Source organism: Ylistrum balloti, unplaced genomic scaffold (assembly GCF_031769215.1).
Source record: "Ylistrum balloti isolate Yb309-2 unplaced genomic scaffold, AGI_CSIRO_Ybal_v1 Utg370416, whole genome shotgun sequence".
NCBI classification, from domain to species: domain Eukaryota; kingdom Metazoa; phylum Mollusca; class Bivalvia; order Pectinida; family Pectinidae; genus Ylistrum; species Ylistrum balloti.
This window is the reverse complement of record NW_026782282.1, coordinates 1,790,665-1,813,094: the sequence shown is the minus strand read 5'-3', so window position 1 is coordinate 1,813,094 and position 22,430 is coordinate 1,790,665. Positions and strand designations below refer to the sequence as shown.

The 22,430-nt window shown below is 33.9% G+C and overlaps 2 protein-coding genes across 2 annotated transcripts; both read right to left on the bottom strand.

The window, feature by feature from the left end:
• Positions 1–2,187: 2,187 nt before the first annotated feature.
• LOC132554552 (tektin-4-like) lies at positions 2,188–6,144 on the bottom strand. The gene is made up of 6 exons (XM_060218877.1): positions 5,523–6,144; positions 5,265–5,335; positions 4,716–4,859; positions 3,846–4,068; positions 3,440–3,594; positions 2,188–2,661 (listed from the first exon to the last, which is right to left on the bottom strand). The coding sequence occupies exons 1-6, from the start codon at positions 6,057–6,059 to the stop codon at positions 2,445–2,447; spliced, it is 1,347 nt and encodes a 448-aa protein (XP_060074860.1). The 5' UTR covers positions 6,060–6,144; the 3' UTR covers positions 2,188–2,444.
• A 2,892-nt stretch (positions 6,145–9,036) lies between these two features.
• Positions 9,037–21,111, bottom strand: LOC132554516 (forkhead box protein K2-like). The gene is made up of 8 exons (XM_060218833.1): positions 20,732–21,111; positions 19,212–19,412; positions 18,344–18,644; positions 16,408–16,601; positions 15,636–15,838; positions 15,080–15,271; positions 13,856–14,151; positions 9,037–13,430 (listed from the first exon to the last, which is right to left on the bottom strand). The coding sequence occupies exons 1-8, from the start codon at positions 21,088–21,090 to the stop codon at positions 13,302–13,304; spliced, it is 1,875 nt and encodes a 624-aa protein (XP_060074816.1). The 5' UTR covers positions 21,091–21,111; the 3' UTR covers positions 9,037–13,301.
• Between the last annotated feature and the right edge of the window lie 1,319 nt (positions 21,112–22,430).

The following is a 22,430-nucleotide window of genomic DNA, read 5'->3' as shown; positions in this document are numbered from 1 at the left end:
GCATTTGGAGTTGAATAACACCCACATATTGTGACAGAAAAAAATATCTAATTGGAATGAATTTTATTATAGAATATATATTTGGAATACTCACATAACAAAATGTAGGATTGTATTTCCAAAGTTATTTCATTTCCCAAAACATCACTAAAATACACAGCGAGATAAGATTTGACTCGTTTTATTTTACTTATCGTCCTATAAATAGCTATGGTCATTTCAGAATGGAGATAAGATTGGAATTCTTAGCATTAGAAGAAAATATTTAGACAAATCCTTCACATTATATGTACATAAAATGGCAACACTACCCCATAATGAAGGCTTGATACAGAAATAAACTTTCCCTTATAACCCTGTTGGATGTTGGGTCTGATCCGCAACACAGAATGACCAACAGGTGGCAATCATGGATTTTTACAATGAAGATTATTATTGCTATTTCTTGAGAAGGGCTGAATAGATCTCTCTAGAAAAATTTCAAAAATAGGTTCATTTTGGTCCATAGTTTTGCCTATTTGATTTTGGGACATATCAGAATAGCAAAATGGCAATCTTGGATTTCGCCTAGTAAAGATTGTTATAGCTACCTTTTAAGAAGTTCATGATAGATCTCATTTCATATGTAGGTTCTCCTTGGTTCCTAGTTGTTCCCATTTAATTTTGGGACTGAGTAAAAAAAACAAAATAGCTGAAAGACGAACACGTTGGATGTCGCCTAGTAAGGTTTGTTATCTCAATTTCTTCAGAACTACTGGATAAATCTTTCTCAAATTTCCTATATAAGTTCCTCTTTCATCCCATGTTGTGCCCGTCTCATTTTGGGCCCGATCAGAAAAACGAAATGGCTTCCAGGCAAGCATCTTGGATTTGGCAAAGATCATTATCACTATTTCTATATAAGGTATACCGGTATATTCTATATATATATATTCTTTATAAGACATCTTCATATTTTTTATCATTAAGAACAAAAACAGAGAAGGAAAGGGAATAGAAGGGAAAAGGTAAAATTGTTAAAGAACAAATAAACATCAAACAATGGTGGACCCAAAGACCTTTCTGGGATCTTACGATTTATTACTAGTTCATATTTCTACAAGATTCAAGGGAGATAATTTTTCAGTTGAACATTGCAAAAATTTGGATGATATACCATAGGTGTAGTATATTGATATGTAGAGTTGGTAGCAATTACTTACGTTATAGTATCCGTAGAATTATATAGAAATATTTACATTAGTTAAATCGTTATTGTACATATTAATCACATTCAAGATTTTTATGATTGGCCTGACATCTACCATAATATTTTATGAATATTTAAATAAATCATTATGTTTAATTAAATTTGTCTCGTTTGATTTTATGTTTTAATTGAATCGTTTTATTTCTGACTTGACATAAACCTTTGACACATTTTGCTGACAAAGGATAATTTGGTTGACAATAGGGTAAAAACAAGATATGTTTATGAAATATAATGCAACAGAAGTCTGAAGTGGGACATTAAAACTATCCTATGGAAGGTATGTACTAATTGCATGCACACTTTGTGAAACATTTCTATCTTCATTATGGTAATGATTTGCCCTTTTTAATTCAATAGTTATGGCTAATGTTAATTTTTTTCAAATGTATGTCAAGGTCACAAAGTCAAAACTTGTCAAAACTGCTAACGTCTCGTCACAAGGAACACTCATGTTAAATATGAAAGGCTGACCTCTTATGGTGCAACAGTCATGGGCAAGGTTTGAGTTGACAACAAACAAATATGCAACTCAAAAACAATATGCCCCCAAGGATATTCAAAGGAAAACAGGGATTACCGTTTGCTCAATTCAGTAACAAAAAATATAAAAACAAATCATTCAAAATATGATATTTTATTTTCACATTACAACTATGAGATATATTGTGTATTCAGTCCACCATTGCAACAAAACCTCTTAATGAAGATTTTTTTTTGTACATATATTTACATTACATATTAACTTGCATCTATATGGTTTAAATTATCACAGTATTTTCATCCAAAAAATTTGTAGAGAATCATCTCATTTTTATGAATTTTTTTTCTAAAAGAGCAAAATGAAAAAATACAAGATAAACATGATAAAAAAAAAAAAAACAATAATTTTTTCAATTTTATTGTTTATATATTGAGAAATAAACACAACTCTTAATTTGAACCCAGGAATAGGATTATGAGTAACATGTAAAAGAACACACATGATTCAGAGCAAAAATTGATGATTTCCATTTAAGGATAACGAAGTGCAGTGCAAACTGTCGATCAAAGAAGCATGGAATGATACGAAAATTGACAGTGTTTATTGGGTGATTTGGATATAAGTTATCAAGAATTCAGCCCAGGGCACCCTGAATACTGATGAGGAATTAAGTCAACAGACAACAGTTGAAAGTGTTCTCAAGTTTTCAATTTACTGGTATCCCTGCAGTTTTAGGGTTGTTGGGTACCTGGTTCGTACCGTCACACATTTGTCTCTATCAATGAAAATGCTATTTTTCTTGGTAGAAATTTCCTTTTCCAATGCCATCCTGTTGTCTTGGAGATCCTTTCTGGAATTCTCAGAGTTGTTCAACCTCTCTGTCAGGGCATCAATAGACTGACTGATCTCATTCACTTCACCGACCAACCTGAAATGATTGTAATTTCAAAGAATTAATTAAAATTTTAAAATGATTTAAATGGAAAAAAATATTTGAAACTGACGACAGCTACAAGATTTCTTATCCTATTTTTTTTTCTCTAATAGTTTACAGAAATGTGATTCCAGTCAGTACCAATAAATTATGTCTATTTCCAGTGATTTTCAATACAAAAGGCCTTTAGGAGTTTTATAAACGATTCTGAGAAAAAAAAAATCATTTAATTGTTATGTTAACCCAAAAGCTATTTATTCATCACAATGTTTGTTTATCCATTTATCTATTACATGTTTATTTACATGTTAATGATGTTTATTGCTGAAATAATTATTATGTATCATAGTTACTGTTATCAGAAAAATCTTTGAAATGCACATCTTAACTTTGAATGCTATCAAAATTAAAAATGGATGCTGATATTTCTTTTTTTCTTTTTAAAAATGTGGGTTAAAAAAGATTTTCTACAAAATCAAAAGGGTTTTAAACAGAAGTTTTGGTAAAGGGAGTAAATATTTTTTAATTTAAGAGAGACTATGTTGATGTAAATTACATGTTTAAAATCAAACATTACTCTTACTAGTTTTTGAAGTGAGTCTACCTGAAGTCATGAAAAATCTTGCCTAGTAGAGAAGAGTTTTTGTTTTTTTTTAGAAAATTTGGCAATCCAAGCTGAATGACTTTCAGCAAAAAATTTAAAGACTGAACTTTTACAGTAGATACTTACTCTAAAATTATATTTAAAAATTTTCCCTTTGTTTACACTTACTTGTATTGCACTGGATCTCGGCAGAGCTCGACTCCAGGCCGGAACGTTCTGTTGTCCAATCTGGTCTGGGAGACCTTCATAGGATTCTCCTTATCGCGGATTGCTTTCCTAAGCATATCAATATTCTTTTCCATTTGAGCAATTTCATCACAAATCTGAAACAAAATTGATCAAAAGATTTTATTCTGAAGTTCATGTCTAGTAAAAAGCCCATCCACAACTAATGCAATATCAGTAGAACAGCCAAGCAATCCTCTATCATTTTCCTCTGATAAGCCAACCCACTTCCTGCAGTTTAGTGGTCTTCTTTGCTTAAATCTTGATATTCCTATCAACTAGATCACTTTTGCTTACAAGAACTTCATATAAATGTCTTGAATGTTACTTGTTGTTATCGTTTGTTTACCTTCTGGAGATTTTCCTCCATCTTTGTCTTAGCATCTTCCATTTCTTCAATCCTCTTCTGGAAGTTGAGGTCGACAGTATCACACTGTTCCCTCATGTCACGAGATGTGTCCTCCAGAATATTATCAATCATCTGTCTCAATTGAATAGATGCCATCCTCTCGTGTTCCGCCTTCACAATGTTATCATGTGTGTACTGTGCCCATGACTCGGGTGTTGACTGACTGTTTTGAAGAAATATATTCATAAGAATTATAAATAATGATTTTTAAATCTCAAAGAAAGAATACAAAAAATAATGGTAAATTCATAAGTAGATTATGTATAAGAATTGAAAACAATTTGCAATTTTGAGATCATTTATAGTAATACTTTTTTCTTTTGAATTTATGGCAAATAATTTACAAAGATGATTCTAAATGGATGTTAACATTTACACAAATATTCTGGTATTACTACAATTTCTGCAGTGAATAATTCTATTAGCATAATGCCTGGGGTTTGTGGACTTTTTAACAAACGTTCTATAAGCATAATGCCTGGGGTTTATGGATTTTTTAACAATAATTCTATTAGCATAATGCCTGGGGTTTGTGAATTTTTTAACAGACTTATTAAGATTTTTTAACAATTACTATGATGATACATTATACATATCAAACTATCAGATGTTTTATAACCAATTGCAACTATGAAATCTAAAAGGACAGTATCAAAGATTACTGATATAGTGTGATAGTGGGTATCACAGTTACCACAGTTCCAGCAGCTATTTTATGTAATAAATTTGTCGAAGTATTTTCAGTACATTTTTCTTTGCCGATTGATATATGTAACACTAACAATATGTTAAGACTCAATTTGTTCTTACATTTCTTCAAATTTCGCAGCTCCAGAATAGAATTGCTTATTTGTGTGTCCATTTCTCAAAGCACCAGAGGCTGTATCAATTTCTAGGGCATCTTTCTTATCACTCCAGTCCATCTCAAGATTCTGTTTTGCTTCTCTGTTCAATCTGCAGAGAAAAGATATATCTAATTGCCAAGATTGTTTTACTAAATTCTACAAAATTCAAATAATTATTTGATAAATAATTTGATTTCAGTTTTAGCAGCAGGGTTGTAATTTCAATTACATTTCAGAGTCTTTTGAAAAAAAACAAACTTCCTTTCCTGATTACAGAATAATTTCAAGTTCTCGTCTATCATGAAAGGACTATGATTTTGTCACCTTAACATTAGGTGGTTCAAAAAATATAATGTCTGATTTTGCTCTTCAACACATAACACTGACTAATGGAAGGCATACTTAGCTGTAAAAACAATTTCTTCAAAGTCTTTGAATCAATAATTGATAGTGTAGAAATATTATTTTTGTATCAGATCCTTAAATTTTTAACAAAAAGATAAAAGGTACTTACTTAATCTGTTTTTCTGCTTGGTCTGTGGTCTTCCTTAGCAAATCTTGTACATTGTTAATCATTTCTACCTCCTGAAATATAAATGAATTTGTAGAATTGGCAATATTAAACTCCCATGCATCAATTTATGTGTTTAAAGACTAATATTCTAATCTGATTAATATTTAAAATTGGTAACAATTAATCTACATATTGTAGGTTAAACTGACATCACACAATCAATAGCTTTTCGTATGAATAGAACGTTTTGTTATGTACCTTTAAAAGGCCCAATTCAACACTGTCTTGGACTAAGTCCACTCCTGTACGCCTCTGACGACAGTTCAGATTATCTGTCGAGATGTGGAGAGGAATTTCAGTTGCTCGAAGGGCATTCTCGAGACGCTTTTTCTGATCTAACAGCACATCTGTTTCTGAAATTACATCTCGAATCTCCCTTTCTAATTCGAATTTCCAGAAATTAATGTCCTGAATGCGTTCTCCTAATTTTTTTGTGACCTCCGCCTGTGTTTTGTTGGTGGTTGCCTCCGTTTCGTTGGCGCACCTTTTAGATTCATGTCGGATTCTCTCTGCATTATCACGGTCGGCGAAAGAATGATAATATTTTCCATAATTGGTCTCATGCCACTCGTTTGGGGAATATTTCGAAGCTCTAAATCCCATCGTTGATATCCCCATATCATTCCCTGTGTTGCCAGTGTAAGTGATCTCCATCTCGGCTCTAGGTGGCGGTGGCTGCAATTCTGGCTTTGAAGGTGGAATTTCCCTGCTCTGAAGAGTTGTTACAGCAGCCATTGTGTGTATGGTTCTTCTTTCAACCCCTCCTGCTCTTCGTTTGGGTTTCCAGACGAACACGTTATCAACACTACCCAAACACTTGCTAACACAACCGTTGTGGGTTGTTGCTATGGAGCGATCTGTTTCCTGTTGCAAGTCACGTGATAGAAACAAGGGACGGTAACTCCCATTTTTAGTTGGCAAACCAACTAACACGAGATCCTCGGTAACTTGGCACAAGGTCTGTCAAAGAGAAAGAAAGGATCTGATTTTTATCGAATTTTGTGAATACATTATCAATACAAACACTTCGGTAAAGATTATACATTATGATTGCGCAACATATAAATATTCGTAACTTATGACAATTATATGGTAAAAAACCAGTGTGAGTCCTACATTTCAGTACGTGTACTCAGTAGTTCAAGGCTAATTGTGTAAGTCTTTGATTAAACCATATCAATAAAAATCTGCCTAATCTACATCAGAATGTGGACATTTCCTTTGTATAAACATAGACTTTACTGAAAACTTCACGCGACAATAAGTTTGCATTAAAATTCGTAAGAAACGTGATAGGCTGAAGAGTCTGACTGTCTATCCACAACTTTGTGAGTAGTTTCCCATTTCCGATTTGAGATTTGACAGGGAAAAAACTTAATAGCCTATTTAATCACGGACTTGGATGTCCTTATATCCAAGTCTTTTATAAACAACCAAGAAAGAGAAAACGGACGATTTGACAACACAGGTTTAAGCATATTGAAATTCAATAGATATTGTTTAACTGTTAGAGCTGGTCTCCACTAACATGTCTTTAATTTCTAACTGTGCCATGCCCATTAATAACGTTGACATAGGCAAAACAATACAAAGATAAACAAATAAAAGTAATATTACTAACAGTATTAACATACATGTAGTACAAGCAGTTGTTTGATATTTTTTTTTCTTTGAATGTGAAATACAGAGTGATATTATTTGATCAGCAACAAAACTCGGATGAGGATGTTTTCAAATTAGTATTCAAATATGGTAGTGCATCGATGATATTAATTCTAGCATTTTCAGACATATGGATCATCTCATCAATTCCAGCAAATGATAGATTCTCTAAAAATGTGTCTGTTTAATTCTTAATACAATGGTTGGTTATATTTTTTATATTAATTTGTGTGTCGAGAGTGGGCCACTGATGGACCCAGAGAGGTGAGGGGCGCACCCCACTTGCTCCTCCCGCCGCCCCTACTAGAACGGGCAAAACGACCTTTTGTAGGAAGCTTATGTCAGTATGAGAATTGTACAAGTTCATTGACAAGTATGTAAGGACGGACCTAAAGGGAAGGGTATGGCATCATTATATGCGGTACGGTCCCTTTGTCTTATTTATTTATTTATTTATTTAGCTGTTGTTTTTTTAGTTTGAAATATCCACCACCAATCAGTTTCACAAGGAATACATAAATATGAAATAGGTAATTTGTCAAAAGACAAGATATAGGCATTGTTTTATGGATTGATTATACCACAAACTGAATAAGATCAAGGAAAAAACAACAAAACAACATACACGTAAGAAATATGCTATTTGAATCACACCATTTCTTAGCCTTTTACGTCAAAATCAAAGAAGGATTTTTATCTTATTGATGACGCAGCGCAAGAAATAGTATGAAGAAATGTTGATGGATATCATAGGTGGACAACGACATCCATTTTCAACGGTCTGGCAAAATATGTCACTCTCCACCATACATGGGCTTCACTTTGTTGCACTAAGAAATACATAAACAAAATCAAAATCTAATTAGAGGGGGTGGTGGCGTGTTTTTGTGTGTGCGTGCATGTTCCAGTTAAGAAATCTCGTGGCCCCTCTAACTCAGAATGCTGGATCAGTGCTTGTGGTTTATAAGACGAAACAATCTAATCCCCTGTCAGTTTATTGACGAACAAGCGATCCCAGAGAATTTGAACATTCTTTCGGTAATCTTTATCTGCCAAATCCAAAGTGGTCGCCTGGTAGCCATTTTGTTTCTTCTGATCAGTCCCAAAATCAAATGGGCACAACTAGAGGCAAAGGGAAACTTCCAATATGGAATCTAAGAGAGATCCATGACATATTTCTCAAGAACGATCAATAACAATTTTTTCTTGGCATCAAAGATGGCCGCCCGTCTGACCAGACCAAAAATCAAATTAATACAGCTAGGGACAGAGGAAAACCTAATTATTAAATTTGAAGTATTCCATTCAGTACTTTTTAAGAAATATGAAACAAACTTTACTTGGTAAAATCCAAGATGGCTGCCTGTCGGCCATTTTATTTTTGAATCGGTCCCAAAATGAAACGGGCACGCCAAGCGACCAAAGGAAATATGAAAGATCCATCTAGTACTTATCAAGTATTCTTGAAAAAGTCAAGATGGCCGCCTGTCTGCCATTATCTTTTTTCTGATCAGTCCCAGAATCAAACAGGCACAACTAGGGACCAATTGGAACCTACATATGAAATTCGAGAAGATCCATCCAGTTCGTCTCGAGAAATAATGTAAACAAAAGTTGTTTATAGACGTACGGACTATGGATCACGTATGTAGGGCGATTAGAATACCCCACAATCAGATGATGATGGGCTGCTAAAGATGTTTGGATATCGGCCAAATTTCATCTGAAGCATTCTTACATGAAAGAGAACTGATTTTGTATAAAGATGGTGGGTCTCGGCCGTATAGGGGAAATACAGTAATTGACCATTCCAACAATGAAAGGCATGAAAATAAAATGAATAATACAAAATGATACAGGTTTAGCAACCCTTTATTCTGTATAGTTTGAATTAACCTCAAACCCCCGAGTGATATTTTTGTTGTTGGCTTTATTGATTTTTTTGTAGTTTAATTTTGATGTGAGAGTTAAGGTTTCATGTGTCATTAACCTTAACCATGTAAACCAGTTAAACAGAAACACTTTAAAATAAGACGAAACAAGACATGAGTGGATTAAAACAACATGTTTATTACACATGCCAAGAAAGCCCTGGCAGAAGTAACAGACAATGTCATCTGTATAGAAAACATGCTACACGTAAACAAATCACGGACAATTCTATCCATGTACAATGTACACATGAAATCATGAGTGAGGAGCGACCAAAAGTAAGCAAAATGTACAATTGTTTCTTTAAGAGGTATTTCCCTACAAAATACACCAGATACGTAAGGAACCATTAAACCATATTCTTGTACTAGCACACGGTGACAACAAATACTGAACCAGGACGGGTGAGCTTCTTATTTACAGCTTTTCCGATGGTGTTATTACCAGTCAGTGGCGACTTGTCTGTGCTTGATAGCCCAATATTGTATCAAAACAGACCTGGACATTTATCGTGAGCATGCAATGATGTCACAAAATATCACAGTTTTTAAATTTTACAAATACACATGAAAATGTACAAGTAAAAGTTTTATATTTTGATGGTATCGGTTACAACAGAAGTTATCTTTTTTTTCAGGACTGCCTGATACAATGTTTTTTTTCTCATTATTATTTTAAACATACCTGGTACACACACATTACCTAAAAGTAGGCAATCACTGAGTTAAAAATATTCATAGCAAATGTTTATACTAAAACATCTTTTATATGGAATTTCCTATTTCTTCTAAATACACCAGAAATTCCCTTTTTAACATCATGGTATTTCAGAAAGAAAAAAAAAAAAAAAAAAACCAAAACAAAATCAACATATTTAACAGAGCAGAGACAACTTAAATATAATATTCCATGCATCTAAAATGTCTCCTCTCCCGCCTTTCATACATGTCTGTTACACTCACATTTACTTAAACATAATAAAACATTAAACATTTAACTTTGGATGCAACAGTTTTGGTGGGAAAAACCTGTGAACACTACCTACCGTTATTTACCATAGCCTGATATGTGAGAAATCTTTTCTAGACAATGCCTATGCAGTATCTTGCTTTGTAATGCTAACAAACCCTAGCTGCCATGTTGATGTAAATGCTTAAAATTACAATGTGTAAAGATCTTATTTAAACCTTTAGAAGTTTTGCCACCTCTAGCTAGCCCCTGACAAGATATACTATGATGGGTTATTTTGAAATTTATGCATATCTGTAGGTATTACCAATATTATGAGGAATTCTATTACAAATAGAGGGGTTTTATATGACTGGAATAAAGGGCCAGGCAAACCGCTCAATATCAGTTTTAAAATCGACTCTTTTAAACATCTGAAACATTATCTCAACTTATACATTTGTCAAGAAAAACATGTAATTACATATTCATACAAGACATGCCGTTTTCACTTTGTACATTAACTTACAATTAAATCGTAGAAGCTGACACAATTTAAGATTGTCAGAAGACAAGTGAATGAACATTTCAAATTCAATTTTCTAATTTTCTTTCTTTAGCAGAGGCAGTATTCATTAAAAATTCAATTTTAAAATGGAGGTTAACAAAACAAGTATGGATCATTCATATTTATATTCTGAAAAGTTGAAAAAAGATATCTATTTGTCCTTTGACTATAACTAAAATACCACACATACAGACTAATGCTTTTTCATTTCATATTGGGTTTGCATTCATTTTGAGCTGCCTGCAAAACTTAACTCCATTATTTTCAATTAATAAGATAAGTCATAATTAAAAGGCTGAAGAAAGAAGAAGACTACAAATGAAATAAAAAGAATTTGAGAACAATTTTTGTATCCCATAAAAGAGAGAGAGGAAAAAAAAAAGAACAAAACAAGCTCACCCACACTCCACCAAAATTCTCATTCATATCTAAATACACACAAAGAAATGTTGGTATCCAAACAGATAATTAACAAGAAGCACTATTTTGACAATATTTATATATATATATAAATATATATACTTCATAAGGTCCTTTCTCTTGGAGTACATCTGAGTTTATTGACTGCAACAATAAATCAAGATATGCATATCCAATATATATATAAATATATATACTTTAATATTCAATAACATATCATCAACTTAACATCTTTAAAAAATATGTTTTCAACAGTATTTCATTTTGTAGTTTCGTTATTATCCCCAAAATTTATAAAAGAATCATTAACCTAGCTCAGCAATCTAATGATTCCTGATGTAATTTGGAATCTTTTAAAAATTCTGATGAAATATGTTTTGGTGAAAATCCTTTGAAAACAATTTTTTGTGGTTGTGTTCCAACAACAGTCCTGTATTAAACACAAATTTGTACATCACGATAATGCAAAAGCTATACACAAAGTATAAATACAATTTTTTTTAATTCTTCGGAACAACATGTATAGTATATTCTCTTCAATGTATTCCATCAGCAAGATAACACTGTTTATTTACATATTTGCCTGATGTATTTAGTGAAGAAATTAAAAACACTGGAGCATCTATTACACAATTAACACTTAGTGGGGGAGACGTAATCGATTTACAATAGAAACCTGATTTCTGCTACCGTCTGACGGTTCAATACTAATGCAGAAAAAAAAGTTCATAATTAAGTTACGTGAAGCAATGCCATCACACCAATCTATATCACTGGTCCATTACAAATCTTAACTGTGCTTTCTTAACAAATTTAATCATGATTTATTTCAATATGGCTCAATCCTGATTTAATTCACTCAAGATAACCTTTCAAATATTACCCATCACATTTTTTCATAAAATTATAACACTATATGTAAAGGGTATTGTATCCTGTTTAGAACATGATGAAACCATTTCCAGAAATATATCTGTTAAAACTTTTCATGTCACACAAGAAAAGTGCAGATATAAGTTTTTTAACCTGAAAATTCAAAAAATATTTTCTGTATTGTGATTTGAAAATTCTGCCGGTAATGTCAAGAACAAATTTCATTTCAACACATTGACAGTGAATAATGTCAGTTTTGGAGATTTTCATCTACTAGGAAACATTGAATAATATAAACTCTACAGTTTTGGTAACAAAATATGTAACACATACTTGCCTTGACCCGTATAGTTTCATGGAATTTTCTGATTTGGAAACTTATTAAATACCCTAATCAAATCTAGAATACTTAAACTTGAATTAATAAATTGCATTGTTATATTTTTTGTCATAGAAAACAAGGGAATCACTGACAGGCAATTTACTAGGGAAAATTTAATCAATCTTCAAACAGGATAATAAAATTGGAATATGCTATTTTCAAATGAAGGTTTCAAGACAATCTGCTATTGAAGTCATTATTAAAGGAACACAGAAAACTTATGCATACACATGATTTCAGTATCATTTACTAAAACAAATAAAGTGACCAGACAGTATGTAAAATGATCATGAGTGATTACATTAAATGACTTCTGCTCCCCGTTACTGAACAGCATCAGAACATTTCACAGCCATGTCCCAAAGCTTGACATCAATAATTTTGGGAATTTGTTTTTTATACAAAAGCAGTGAACGTTCCATTTGATGATAATAACAATGATACAAAACTATCAACAGATTACAGAACTGAAAGTGCCCTTGTTTTATTATGCCATTATATTCAAAAACAGCATTTGGAATCAAATCATCTTTTAATCAGCAGTAGCATAGCTTTTTTTTCCTTACAGAAGCCAAACCACTAACGTCACTTATTATCAAAATTCACAAGAGAAAGTCAAATGCATTTGTAGAATTCATCTACTAGCTCCTAATTAACAACAATTTGAACAAGTGTCAATTAATTTCTGATGAAATTTATATTCAGTACTCACAAACCACTTATTTTGCAGCGGTTCTATTACATTAAATTGATACATCAACTGGCCTCAGAAATGTAACGACTATTGTGCACAAGTGTACATTGAAATCAGATCCACTTGGAACTTTGAACCAATTAAAATTGAAAATGAAGCAGATTTTTTAAAATAAGCTGGATACAAGATGACTTCTGATTTTTTATATCTGATATTGTGGACCTCGTACTACAGAATCATTGTATCAGAAAAACTTTCTGAAACAGAAAAACAAGATTCTTGGATGATCAATTCCTGAAGTTAAGCATCCAGAAAACAATACTGTCAGAACTATTAGAACAGAAATGGATACATTCTGAAGAAATAACCATAAGAAAATTTCAATTTTCGGATTTTCAAAGTCCAAAACAATGAAGAGTTCATTGCAAGTCACTCCCAATATGGTTTACTTTACAGAAAAATTTCACCAGGTTGTGTTTTCATTCATGACTCCCACCCTCACTCTTTCTCCTCTTTTATTTCCAGTTTAACTGTTTTCGCGTCCTTTTCCACCCCTTCGTCATCTCTATAGTCTTCTAGTGGTCTCTTTGATGCCATTGAAACTGGCACATTGGACAGAGTGGTAACCTATTGAAACAGTAACATGACAATTTTGAATATTGAAATCTTCAACAATGATTTAGGATTTCCTAGCAGCATCTTAAAACTAAAAACTGATATTGAGAGCCAATGAACAACTTTCAGTTTTTTTTTATTCTGAATCCTGGTAATAAGAAAGTCTAGCATTTTACAGACATCTAAAGTTCAAAATGTAGAGGGAAAAAATCTCCCAATATAAGCTAGTTAAATGCATAATATGGTTCAATTATTGACGTGTGCACAAGGTAAGTGGAAAGAGGGAAGTAATAATAAGTTACACAGAGATGATCTTCAAAACATGAAGCTTGAAAATTCTTTGCACTTAATTATTTCTCAAGAAAAGGAGATCAACCAAGATGTTTTCTTGGTGGGTGAATGTTGCTTTAAACAATAACAATATAAAACATACTCACCAGTAGCTGCGGCTGTGACATTGCTGCCTGTTGAGAGGCTGACGTCGTCACCAGCTGCATACCTGCTTGAGGGATGATGGCAATGCCAGGGCGCTGCACTGTTGAGAAGGTGCTGATGCTGGGCTGTGACAAGATAGCCGTAGATGGCAGGCCATTGCCCTGGTGTGTTGCCAGGGATGACAGTTGCTGCTGCTGCTGACTGGTTAGGCCCTGTATGGAAGCAGTCGTATTGCGCACTAATGCGACAGGTTTTATTGTTGCCTGGCCCCCAGCCGTCACAACAGCTTGAATTTTTTCTGTGGGAAGAAAAAATGTCAAATCAAAGTACTGAAATAACTGGAAGGCTACACATATTGATGATAAATATATTTGTCACTTTAACATGCAAAACAATTAAACCCTTACATAGAAGAAATAAGTTAAAAGTGTATGATTCACTGAAACAATTTTAAGTTCCAAAAGAGGAGATTACAACTGGCAGTGATACAATGTATTGGCTACTAGACAAAAATGAATCTTTAAAAAAGATTATCAAAAGGCTTATTTAGTAACAATATGATGTAGGATGGCCCAAAAGCTCAATCCCAGGTACTTTAAATGACAATGTTCTTGTTCTCACATTATCATTGTATGCTACATAAGACACAAGTAGTGAATATGATTCATTCAAAGAATTGAATTGCTAGCTTCTAATAGAGACCTAATAACAATGTCTTCAAATTAATAAATCGTATTTTCAGTGGGAAAACCTAAGTTAAAAACAGCACGTCCCATTACCGATATGTCCGATTCCTACTACAATATTATGTACATACCGGGACTCCGTGTCAATGGTATACAGACTCTGTACACATGTAAAATACACAAATGAGCTAGGAAAACTTTAAGTTTAAAATGTCTGAAGAAACTGCAATTTCGTTTCAGAGGCAACTTCTAGCAGAATCATTTTCTAATGCTGTTTCCTGTCTTTTGATTGGCTACAATACAGATTATTTCCTAAATTGAATAATATTTAAGTTTTCATATGCTACATCTCATATTGCAATGACAGGCAATATTGTGTACTCAAATCTGCAAGACATTGCCCATTTAATTTGTAGAGAAACTGTTCTATGTCTCCTTGCACATTCCAAATATCAAGTATCATACACCTAAGTCACCGCATAGCACTGAAAGAGTTTTCCTACGTTAAAAAAAAAGAAAAATCCAAACAAAAAGTCATACCTAGCGTTCCATGTTCCTTCTTGATTTCCATGTGAGTCCCATTAGTGAGCCCGCTGTTTGTATGGCCTGCAGGAGGACCATTGAGGACGAGTTGCGCGGTATTTGTTACTATCACTTTTGGCTTTGTAATCATGGTTGGTAACTGATGAACTGCTGAAGTACCTGATGAACTTAGCGTTGTAGTTATGTTAACTGTTGTGAGAGAAAGAAAATAAAGTCAAATGTTTTGTCAAACAAAAATCATACATTTTATTTTGTCTGGATAGAAAATCCATTTGGCCACTTTCATCATTAAACAAGTCAAATTCATTTAATACTTGATACTCCAGACTGCATGATATCTTAATGTGCATACACTTAAAGGTGGATAAGTGCATGAATAACTGTGGATTCATTCATTTTGCAAAATAAAGCTACTGATTTTTCATTAAATCACACCCAATTCTTTAGGGATTTAGCAAACAAGTTAACATGTAAACTTAATCACAATCCAAAGCCCTTTTGACTAACTAGCAGATTCAGATCAAATAACTGAATAGTTGTGTAGGTAACTTACCTCCTGGTGAGCTTGGTGCTGACTGACTAATCCTACAGAGGTCTGCAGCTGTCTGGGCTGCCAGGATCTGAGGGTGTGTGACTATGGTACTGGCAGGATGGACATCTCCTTCACTGGGACCTTCAGGGATAGGGCTTCCCTCCCTTGACATACTGTCTGGTGTAAAGTTTCCCCCCATATGACTTGGTGAAGCTGGTGCTGACCTGCAAGTCAAAATAAGGCAAAATGAATTGATTTCCTACAAGCTTTTGATGATATATCAATGACGTATTTATTCATATGAATGGCACCTAAACACAATACTCTTAACAAAGCGTCCAACAGCATATTTAACTCTCACCTACAGAGCGATAGATCTACATTTGACCTTTGAGTCCTTACTCAAAGAATTTTAAATTTTACAAAGTTTTAGAGGGTTCTGAACTATAAATCTTTCTAAATAAAGCTAATATTAAACTAGTATATACACTTTAAATAATTAGATGCTGATTCCTCCAGACATCTTCCATTTCATCAATAACTGATAACGTAAATGGTACCAGCTGACTAGTATCTTTATCTCTAGATTTTTTAATACAAAAAACATAATGGAAAAATCAAGGGAAAAAAAGAGTAAAATTTGCTTTGCTCAAGATATCAAAATCAATGTCATTTTTTGATATTCTGCAAAGGTGTGGTCTTGTATGCTTCTTCTTAAATTAGTCTTAAAAATATGTAGTAAATACAAATGTCATATAATGAACAGTCTACAACTGAAACAATGGAATTTTACCTTGTTGACAATCCACCGAATGGTGTTCTAAAACAAGGCACACCTCTCTGCCGCCGTCTCCTAAATGCTTGTGCTGTAAGTTTAGCTTCTGAAGCTGGATCAATCCTCCAAAAGGATCCTTTCCCTGGCTCTTCTTGTGAACGAGGAACTTTTACAAAATATCTATTAAGTGATAAATTGTGCCTTATTGAATTCTGAAATAGAAGAAACAAAACTTAAAACATATCAAGACTAAGTCTTCAATTTAACTGTTTTACGGGAACATGTACTTTAAACTGATATATAATGGGAAGGAACTGGGTAACTCTAGATACTGGCTCAGTGAGCATAATTTTATTGTTTCATCACATTACCACTTATTCAATGATGAATGGTGAAGGCCTCGTACAATTGTGCATGAGTCTTTTATGCATAGTTATGATACTCAAGGGGTTACAATCACTTTCGCTCTTTATACCCCTGGGACATATCAAGCCCTACTATCAACTATGATTACCCTGGACTGTCCTGCTACCCCTGAAATTAACATTAATGTGAAAACTTCCCATAAAAAGGAACTCTGAACAAGAGAGCAAATGTCCTTAACAGTCATCTGACAATTGACGAATGAACAGACCATAGAATTTGCTGATGGTGGGCTAACAAATCTGATGAATTCAAATTCTGAACATTCCTCGAAAGTATTAGAATCTTGTACGTGGTAGACTCTGTTCACGAAAAACAGTGGCACAATCATATTACAAAATAGTTACTGCAGTTACCATCTTGAAATTTTGACTAGACTTAAAAATAACAGATCATCTGCCTCTTTTCCTTGACAAATTTAACTCCAAAATACTTTTTTCATTGGTTTGAATGAAACTTGAGCAGATCAGACTTCAGACTATTTGTTCAAGAATAGTTATGTTGGATTTTGGACCAAATCAAAAAATATGATTTGTTCAGGACAATCTCAGGAACACTTCACATGTTTGATGCCATTGCCACACCCTAATGATGTTTCAGACCAAATTAGGTTGAAATCTACCCAGGAATTAATCGTTTTGAAGCAAACTTTAGCCTAACTTCCCCTTTTGGGGTCTTGTCCCCAAGTCCCTCGTGGTCAAATCAACTATCTGAACTTAAGAAATGATGTTTTGGACCAAAGGACTTTAAATGAAATCCATTCAAGCACTAAGAAAGAGAAGCGTTTTGAAGAAAAAGATTTTCCAATTTTTGGGGCCCCTTCCCCAGATCCCAAGGATCAAATCAACTTTCTGAATTCAGATAATGATTCCCCGCTCCTAATGATGTTTCTGATTAAAGTTAGTTGAAATCCAATGAGGCATTAAGCGAGTTGTGTTTTAAAGAAAAAGTTTAAAGACTGTGTATGGCACACAGTACAGCCATGGACAAATGTGAAAGCAATAGGTCATCTTGACCTTTTGGGTCAGATGACTAAAGATATATCTGATCACTTCCCTCTACCATTTATGCCAAACCATTTTATAAAAAGTCCCATCAACATTACAAGGTTCATACAAAATTTGGTCAGACTACATTCTGCAGTTCTAGCTGAGATCTTCCAAGACATGTAAAGTATAAAACCAATAACATAGCACAAATTATGATGTGCATCAGCTTATGTCATTCAAAATGAATTTCTATTAAGAATGCAAAGAAATACTACTGAAGAACATGCAGTACATATATTGGTGATAGTCCAAGCTAATCACAAAAGACTCAGTTCACAAAAATTCCAAATACACTTTCTAGAAATTGAAGAGTATGTTTCTGACACTTCACAAATTATTCTGATTCTCAGGCTTTAAAGGTATGCACCTTTCCTACATCTATTTTTATTTTCCAAATTCAGAGATAATAGAATGTTGGCAAGTTGCAAAATATCAAACGTCAACTGAGAGCCATGAAAAATATTCTCTCAAATAATGCTCACCTGCCATCCTTTATCTGCTGTTCGGTAATAAGGATAATTTTTAGTTATATATGCATATATGCCACTAAGTGTTAACTGTTTGTCTTGAGCTGACGTGATAGCCTGCACAATTAACTGGGCGTAAGAGTAAGGCGGTTTAGAGTCATCCCTTGGGCTGCTACTGGCACTATCTGTGGGAGTAGGGATGCTATCTCGTTCTTCCCTTGGATTTGCTTGTGCACTCAGTGCTGCCATCTGAATATCTGCAACAAAGCTTGGTCTGGCCCCTCCTCTAGGACTTGTGGGACAAGAATTTGCAGCACTGGAATATTAAAGGCATACAACAGAATTACACAAACCTGCTATTCAGTCATGTCAGAACACAAACAATTCATTGCCAAAGTAGGACTGACCAAAGGAATAAATACAAAAGCTATTTGCATCATGCCAAGTTCCTCTTCTAACAGAAAATATTAGCACATATTTTCAAGTAATCCTTATATAAATCAGTAGTATTACTATATTGCCAGCAAACAAGAATACATACAAGTTCTAGGTAAATCATTGTGAATTTCAGATAAATCATTCACTTCAGCACTCTGATCTGAGAACACTTGATATGAAAAGTGACCTATGCAAGCAGCAGCATCACTACTGTAAGAGTTGTGCTTTCACCAAAAACATTTTTCAAGGAAAAGCTGAACAGACAGAAAAAGATCAATCATCAGTCAATATCATACTTAATCAAAAAAATACTGTTAGAAGTCTTTTTTGGTAGACATGAAACTATAGAAATTGACATAGTCTCAGTTGGAGTCTTCTCTAATTTATTAGTCATTCAAATACAAATTTCTGAAATGGATACCACACACAAAGTCATAAGAGGTACCTAATAGTTCCAGTAGGTGATGGACAGGGACTGAAAGCGTGCTCCACTGATTCAGGAATGTTGATTTTCAGTGGAGGCAAATTCTTTTTCTTAGGTGGAGATTCTGGTTGTGGTGGTGGTGGTGGTTGGGCAGGGGCATTGTCTTCAACAAGTGCCTGAAATGCTATCCTGATATTTGTACTTGGAAACCTCAGCACACATCTGTAAGGATTGAGAGACAAATCAAAACTAATACATTATAAATGGAAAGAGCCATTATCAAAAAATGTTCAATAGAAACTGTCAAGAAATTATCTTCTCCATCTACCAATAATTCAACTTCAAGATATGGTACACTGCCACTGCCTATGCAAAGCAATATCATCTTTTTAATCTGGTAGTAATTCATGTACAGATTACCAATATGCAATGGATGTTGATAAATATAAGGATAAATAAAATGTTTAACGCTTAATGTATTGTTCTTTTCCATCGATGGGTCATAAAAATCCATTTCTTCCTTTCATATTCATAGGCGATGCAAAGTATAATAAAGGTAAGGTAAAAATTTTACATACACAGTGCACACAACTAAGGATATATTTATGGTTTGGTGAAATTAAATTGGCTCTGGGCATTCAGTTCCCATTACCTACTTTTTAATTTACAGAAATTAGAACATGAACTGCAAATTAATTTTGGTCATTCTGTTCATTCCCATCCTTTCAGCATTTAGAGTGATTTGACAGCATGAAATAAGTTGAATAACACAGTTATATTGAGGTACATTATATTGAAAGTAAACAGAAAATACATAAATTACCAAATATTAATGAGGGATCAAGAAGCAAAAAGGGATAATTGGTAAAATTATTGACAATCCATTTTGATTCACAATATATTTTAGTAACATTCCACTCTTAACAAAATATGTATACTTTAAATCATATTGACACTTTATTTTGATTGCAAAAATAAGCAATCGCCATGTGTTACTTTAGACGTTTAACTCCATAGTAGGCTTGTTGCACTTCCGTTATTAAGTGCATGTACCCAGTGCATGAAAGTGGGGCGAGTCGTCTTTTCTCTACTAATTCATGCATTATAATTTCTATTTTCAAACAGAAAGGAAATGTCTTTAGCGGCAAGCAGGTAAATTTGAAATTCTTAAGAGAAATTCGCCCTTCTTATCCCTCAGAAACGTGAAAGAAGCTTCAGAAACTGCCATATTTTTTTTTTGCAAAACACAGATTACGTAGAAAACATAAACAAAATAAAGCAGCCATTTTGTTTACATAGCCGCCATGTTTATTCGAGCACATGGTAACATAAAAATGCTTGTAATAATGAAATTGCACAAAATGTCAATTAGAAATGTATGTTATTTCGAATCTTTAGTGATAATTAGTATTCGACGCCCAAACAAATAAGTTGTTTATGTTATAGTTCGGGTAAAAAATGTGGTAGACACTAGACATAAGCCGAGGGGCCATCAGAAGGGGAGTGACATTGTTTTGATAACAATCCACCACGCTACTTACGTCCTTGGTAGTTGCAGAGGGGGTGCTCCTTTCCTTTGAAATATTCCGTCAATAAATATACCATTTTTACCTCCGCATCTCATGAAAAAATTAGGGTGATCATAACAAATTTCCAAATGAACTCTAGAAATGAAGCTCGAATGTCCCATGTTTACGTCTACTTCTCCCTTACTGCTATTCCGACCTATCGTGACGCGAGCTTGCCGCATCAAATATTCAAAGTCTCTTCCTTCCAATCGAGCAATTGCAGGTTCCTTGGGTTCTGGGGTCCATCCTACTCTTGCAGGACTGGCAGGTGCAGACTTAAGGGCTAACAATGCCCAAGCGTCATTGTCCGAAGGCTGTTGAACAGCAGACATCACGAGGCGTCCAACGCTCCAAAATGGCAGATCGCAGAGGAAAAACAACGTACCTCGTCCCTGGGTGTTTACATCACAAATTTTCCCACAGTGCACTGCGATAAAATTATTTTATGGTCTAGTGAGAATGAGGTAGAAGTGCACTGCCAAACAAGCAAGCACTTGTAGAAAGTCTGATTCTAGAACACATATCATTTTTAAAGTGAATAAAAACCCGTAGATGATTATGGCAAATTAATTTAATGTAGCTGAAATATAATTGATATTCATATTATTTCATTTGAAGGACGGATGAAATAACTGTTTAGTTAGAGTTTAAATTGGTGCTATATTACGGAATTCGTGTGTGAACCATTTTCCATCCCTTATAAAGTATATTTGGAATGCTGTATATCAACAAGGACGAATTTAGGCGTTTATATCCCAGATACACACTAAATAAGTGTGTTTCTAGGTCATCAGAAATTTATGAGCCAGAGTAAGATCGCCCCATAAAAGTAATATCTCACCGACAGTGACACAGACAAAATGGGACGGTTTGTAAAAATGTGATTGAATATCGGCCACCTGGCGGGATAACATTTTTACTTGGAGTTGACAATGTTTGCTGTGTAGTTGATTGTCGTAGATGCTTTGTCAATGGTTCGATATCTTCAACGGATCCTGCTAATATGATTGACATCGCTACAGCTTATGCTATAACGTCAACATGTGGCGAATGTCCGTTCTTGTGATGTCACATAAATAATACGTCATGAATTATAGTGACGTCACAATGGACAATCCCAAGCGTCAGAGGTTAGAATGCTCTTTGACTGGTCGTAAACCTTAATTTTTTACATGGAAAAATTTTAACTGCCTTAGATATTCAATTATAATTATACATCTAAATTCTTTGTCGATTCAGTAAATTTTGAACATGATAAAGAATATGCAGACGTGTTCGTTCAAATTTGATAAGTGATCAGTTTTGTTTATGCTGTTATAAATGTGGGGAGAGTATATAGCTGTTTTGAGTAGGAGTCCGGAGGGGATCCAGGAAAACCAACGCCTATATAAGCTTTGATTGATGTCTGTACATCTCTGAATCTCCGTAAAATGTACTATAATATTGTCCATTTGAAATCGAGTTTTTAGGCATTCATTATGAAGCGATAATTTTCCCAAAAATGAATATACGTGTGAAGGCATCACATTTAAGGTTGCCGTGTAGTCATTTTGCATATTGAATACCGTTGCCGCAAGTCTTCATTCAAATTATTATCCACAAATTATATTATTCTGACATAAAAACGTAACGAAGGGGACACTCCAAATATTTCAGATTTCTTTTTTAAATA

Coding starts and splice junctions, on each gene's coding strand:
- LOC132554552 (XM_060218877.1), bottom strand. CDS start 6,059: ATGGCTGCTGTAACAACTCTTCAGAGCAGGGAAATTCCACCTTCAAAG. Junction 4,860..5,264: donor CAAGCAGAAAAACAGATTAA/GTAAGTACCTTT, acceptor TTTTCTCTGCAG/ATTGAACAGAGAAGCAAAAC. Junction 2,662..3,439: donor CGAGATCCAGTGCAATACAA/GTAAGTGTAAAC, acceptor CAATCATTTCAG/GTTGGTCGGTGAAGTGAATG.
- LOC132554516 (XM_060218833.1), bottom strand. CDS start 21,090: ATGTCTGCTGTTCAACAGCCTTCGGACAATGACGCTTGGGCATTGTTA. Junction 18,645..19,211: donor TCACCTACTGGAACTATTAG/GTACCTCTTATG, acceptor TTAATATTCCAG/TGCTGCAAATTCTTGTCCCA. Junction 16,602..18,343: donor CAGCAGATAAAGGATGGCAG/GTGAGCATTATT, acceptor CTTCTATTTCAG/AATTCAATAAGGCACAATTT.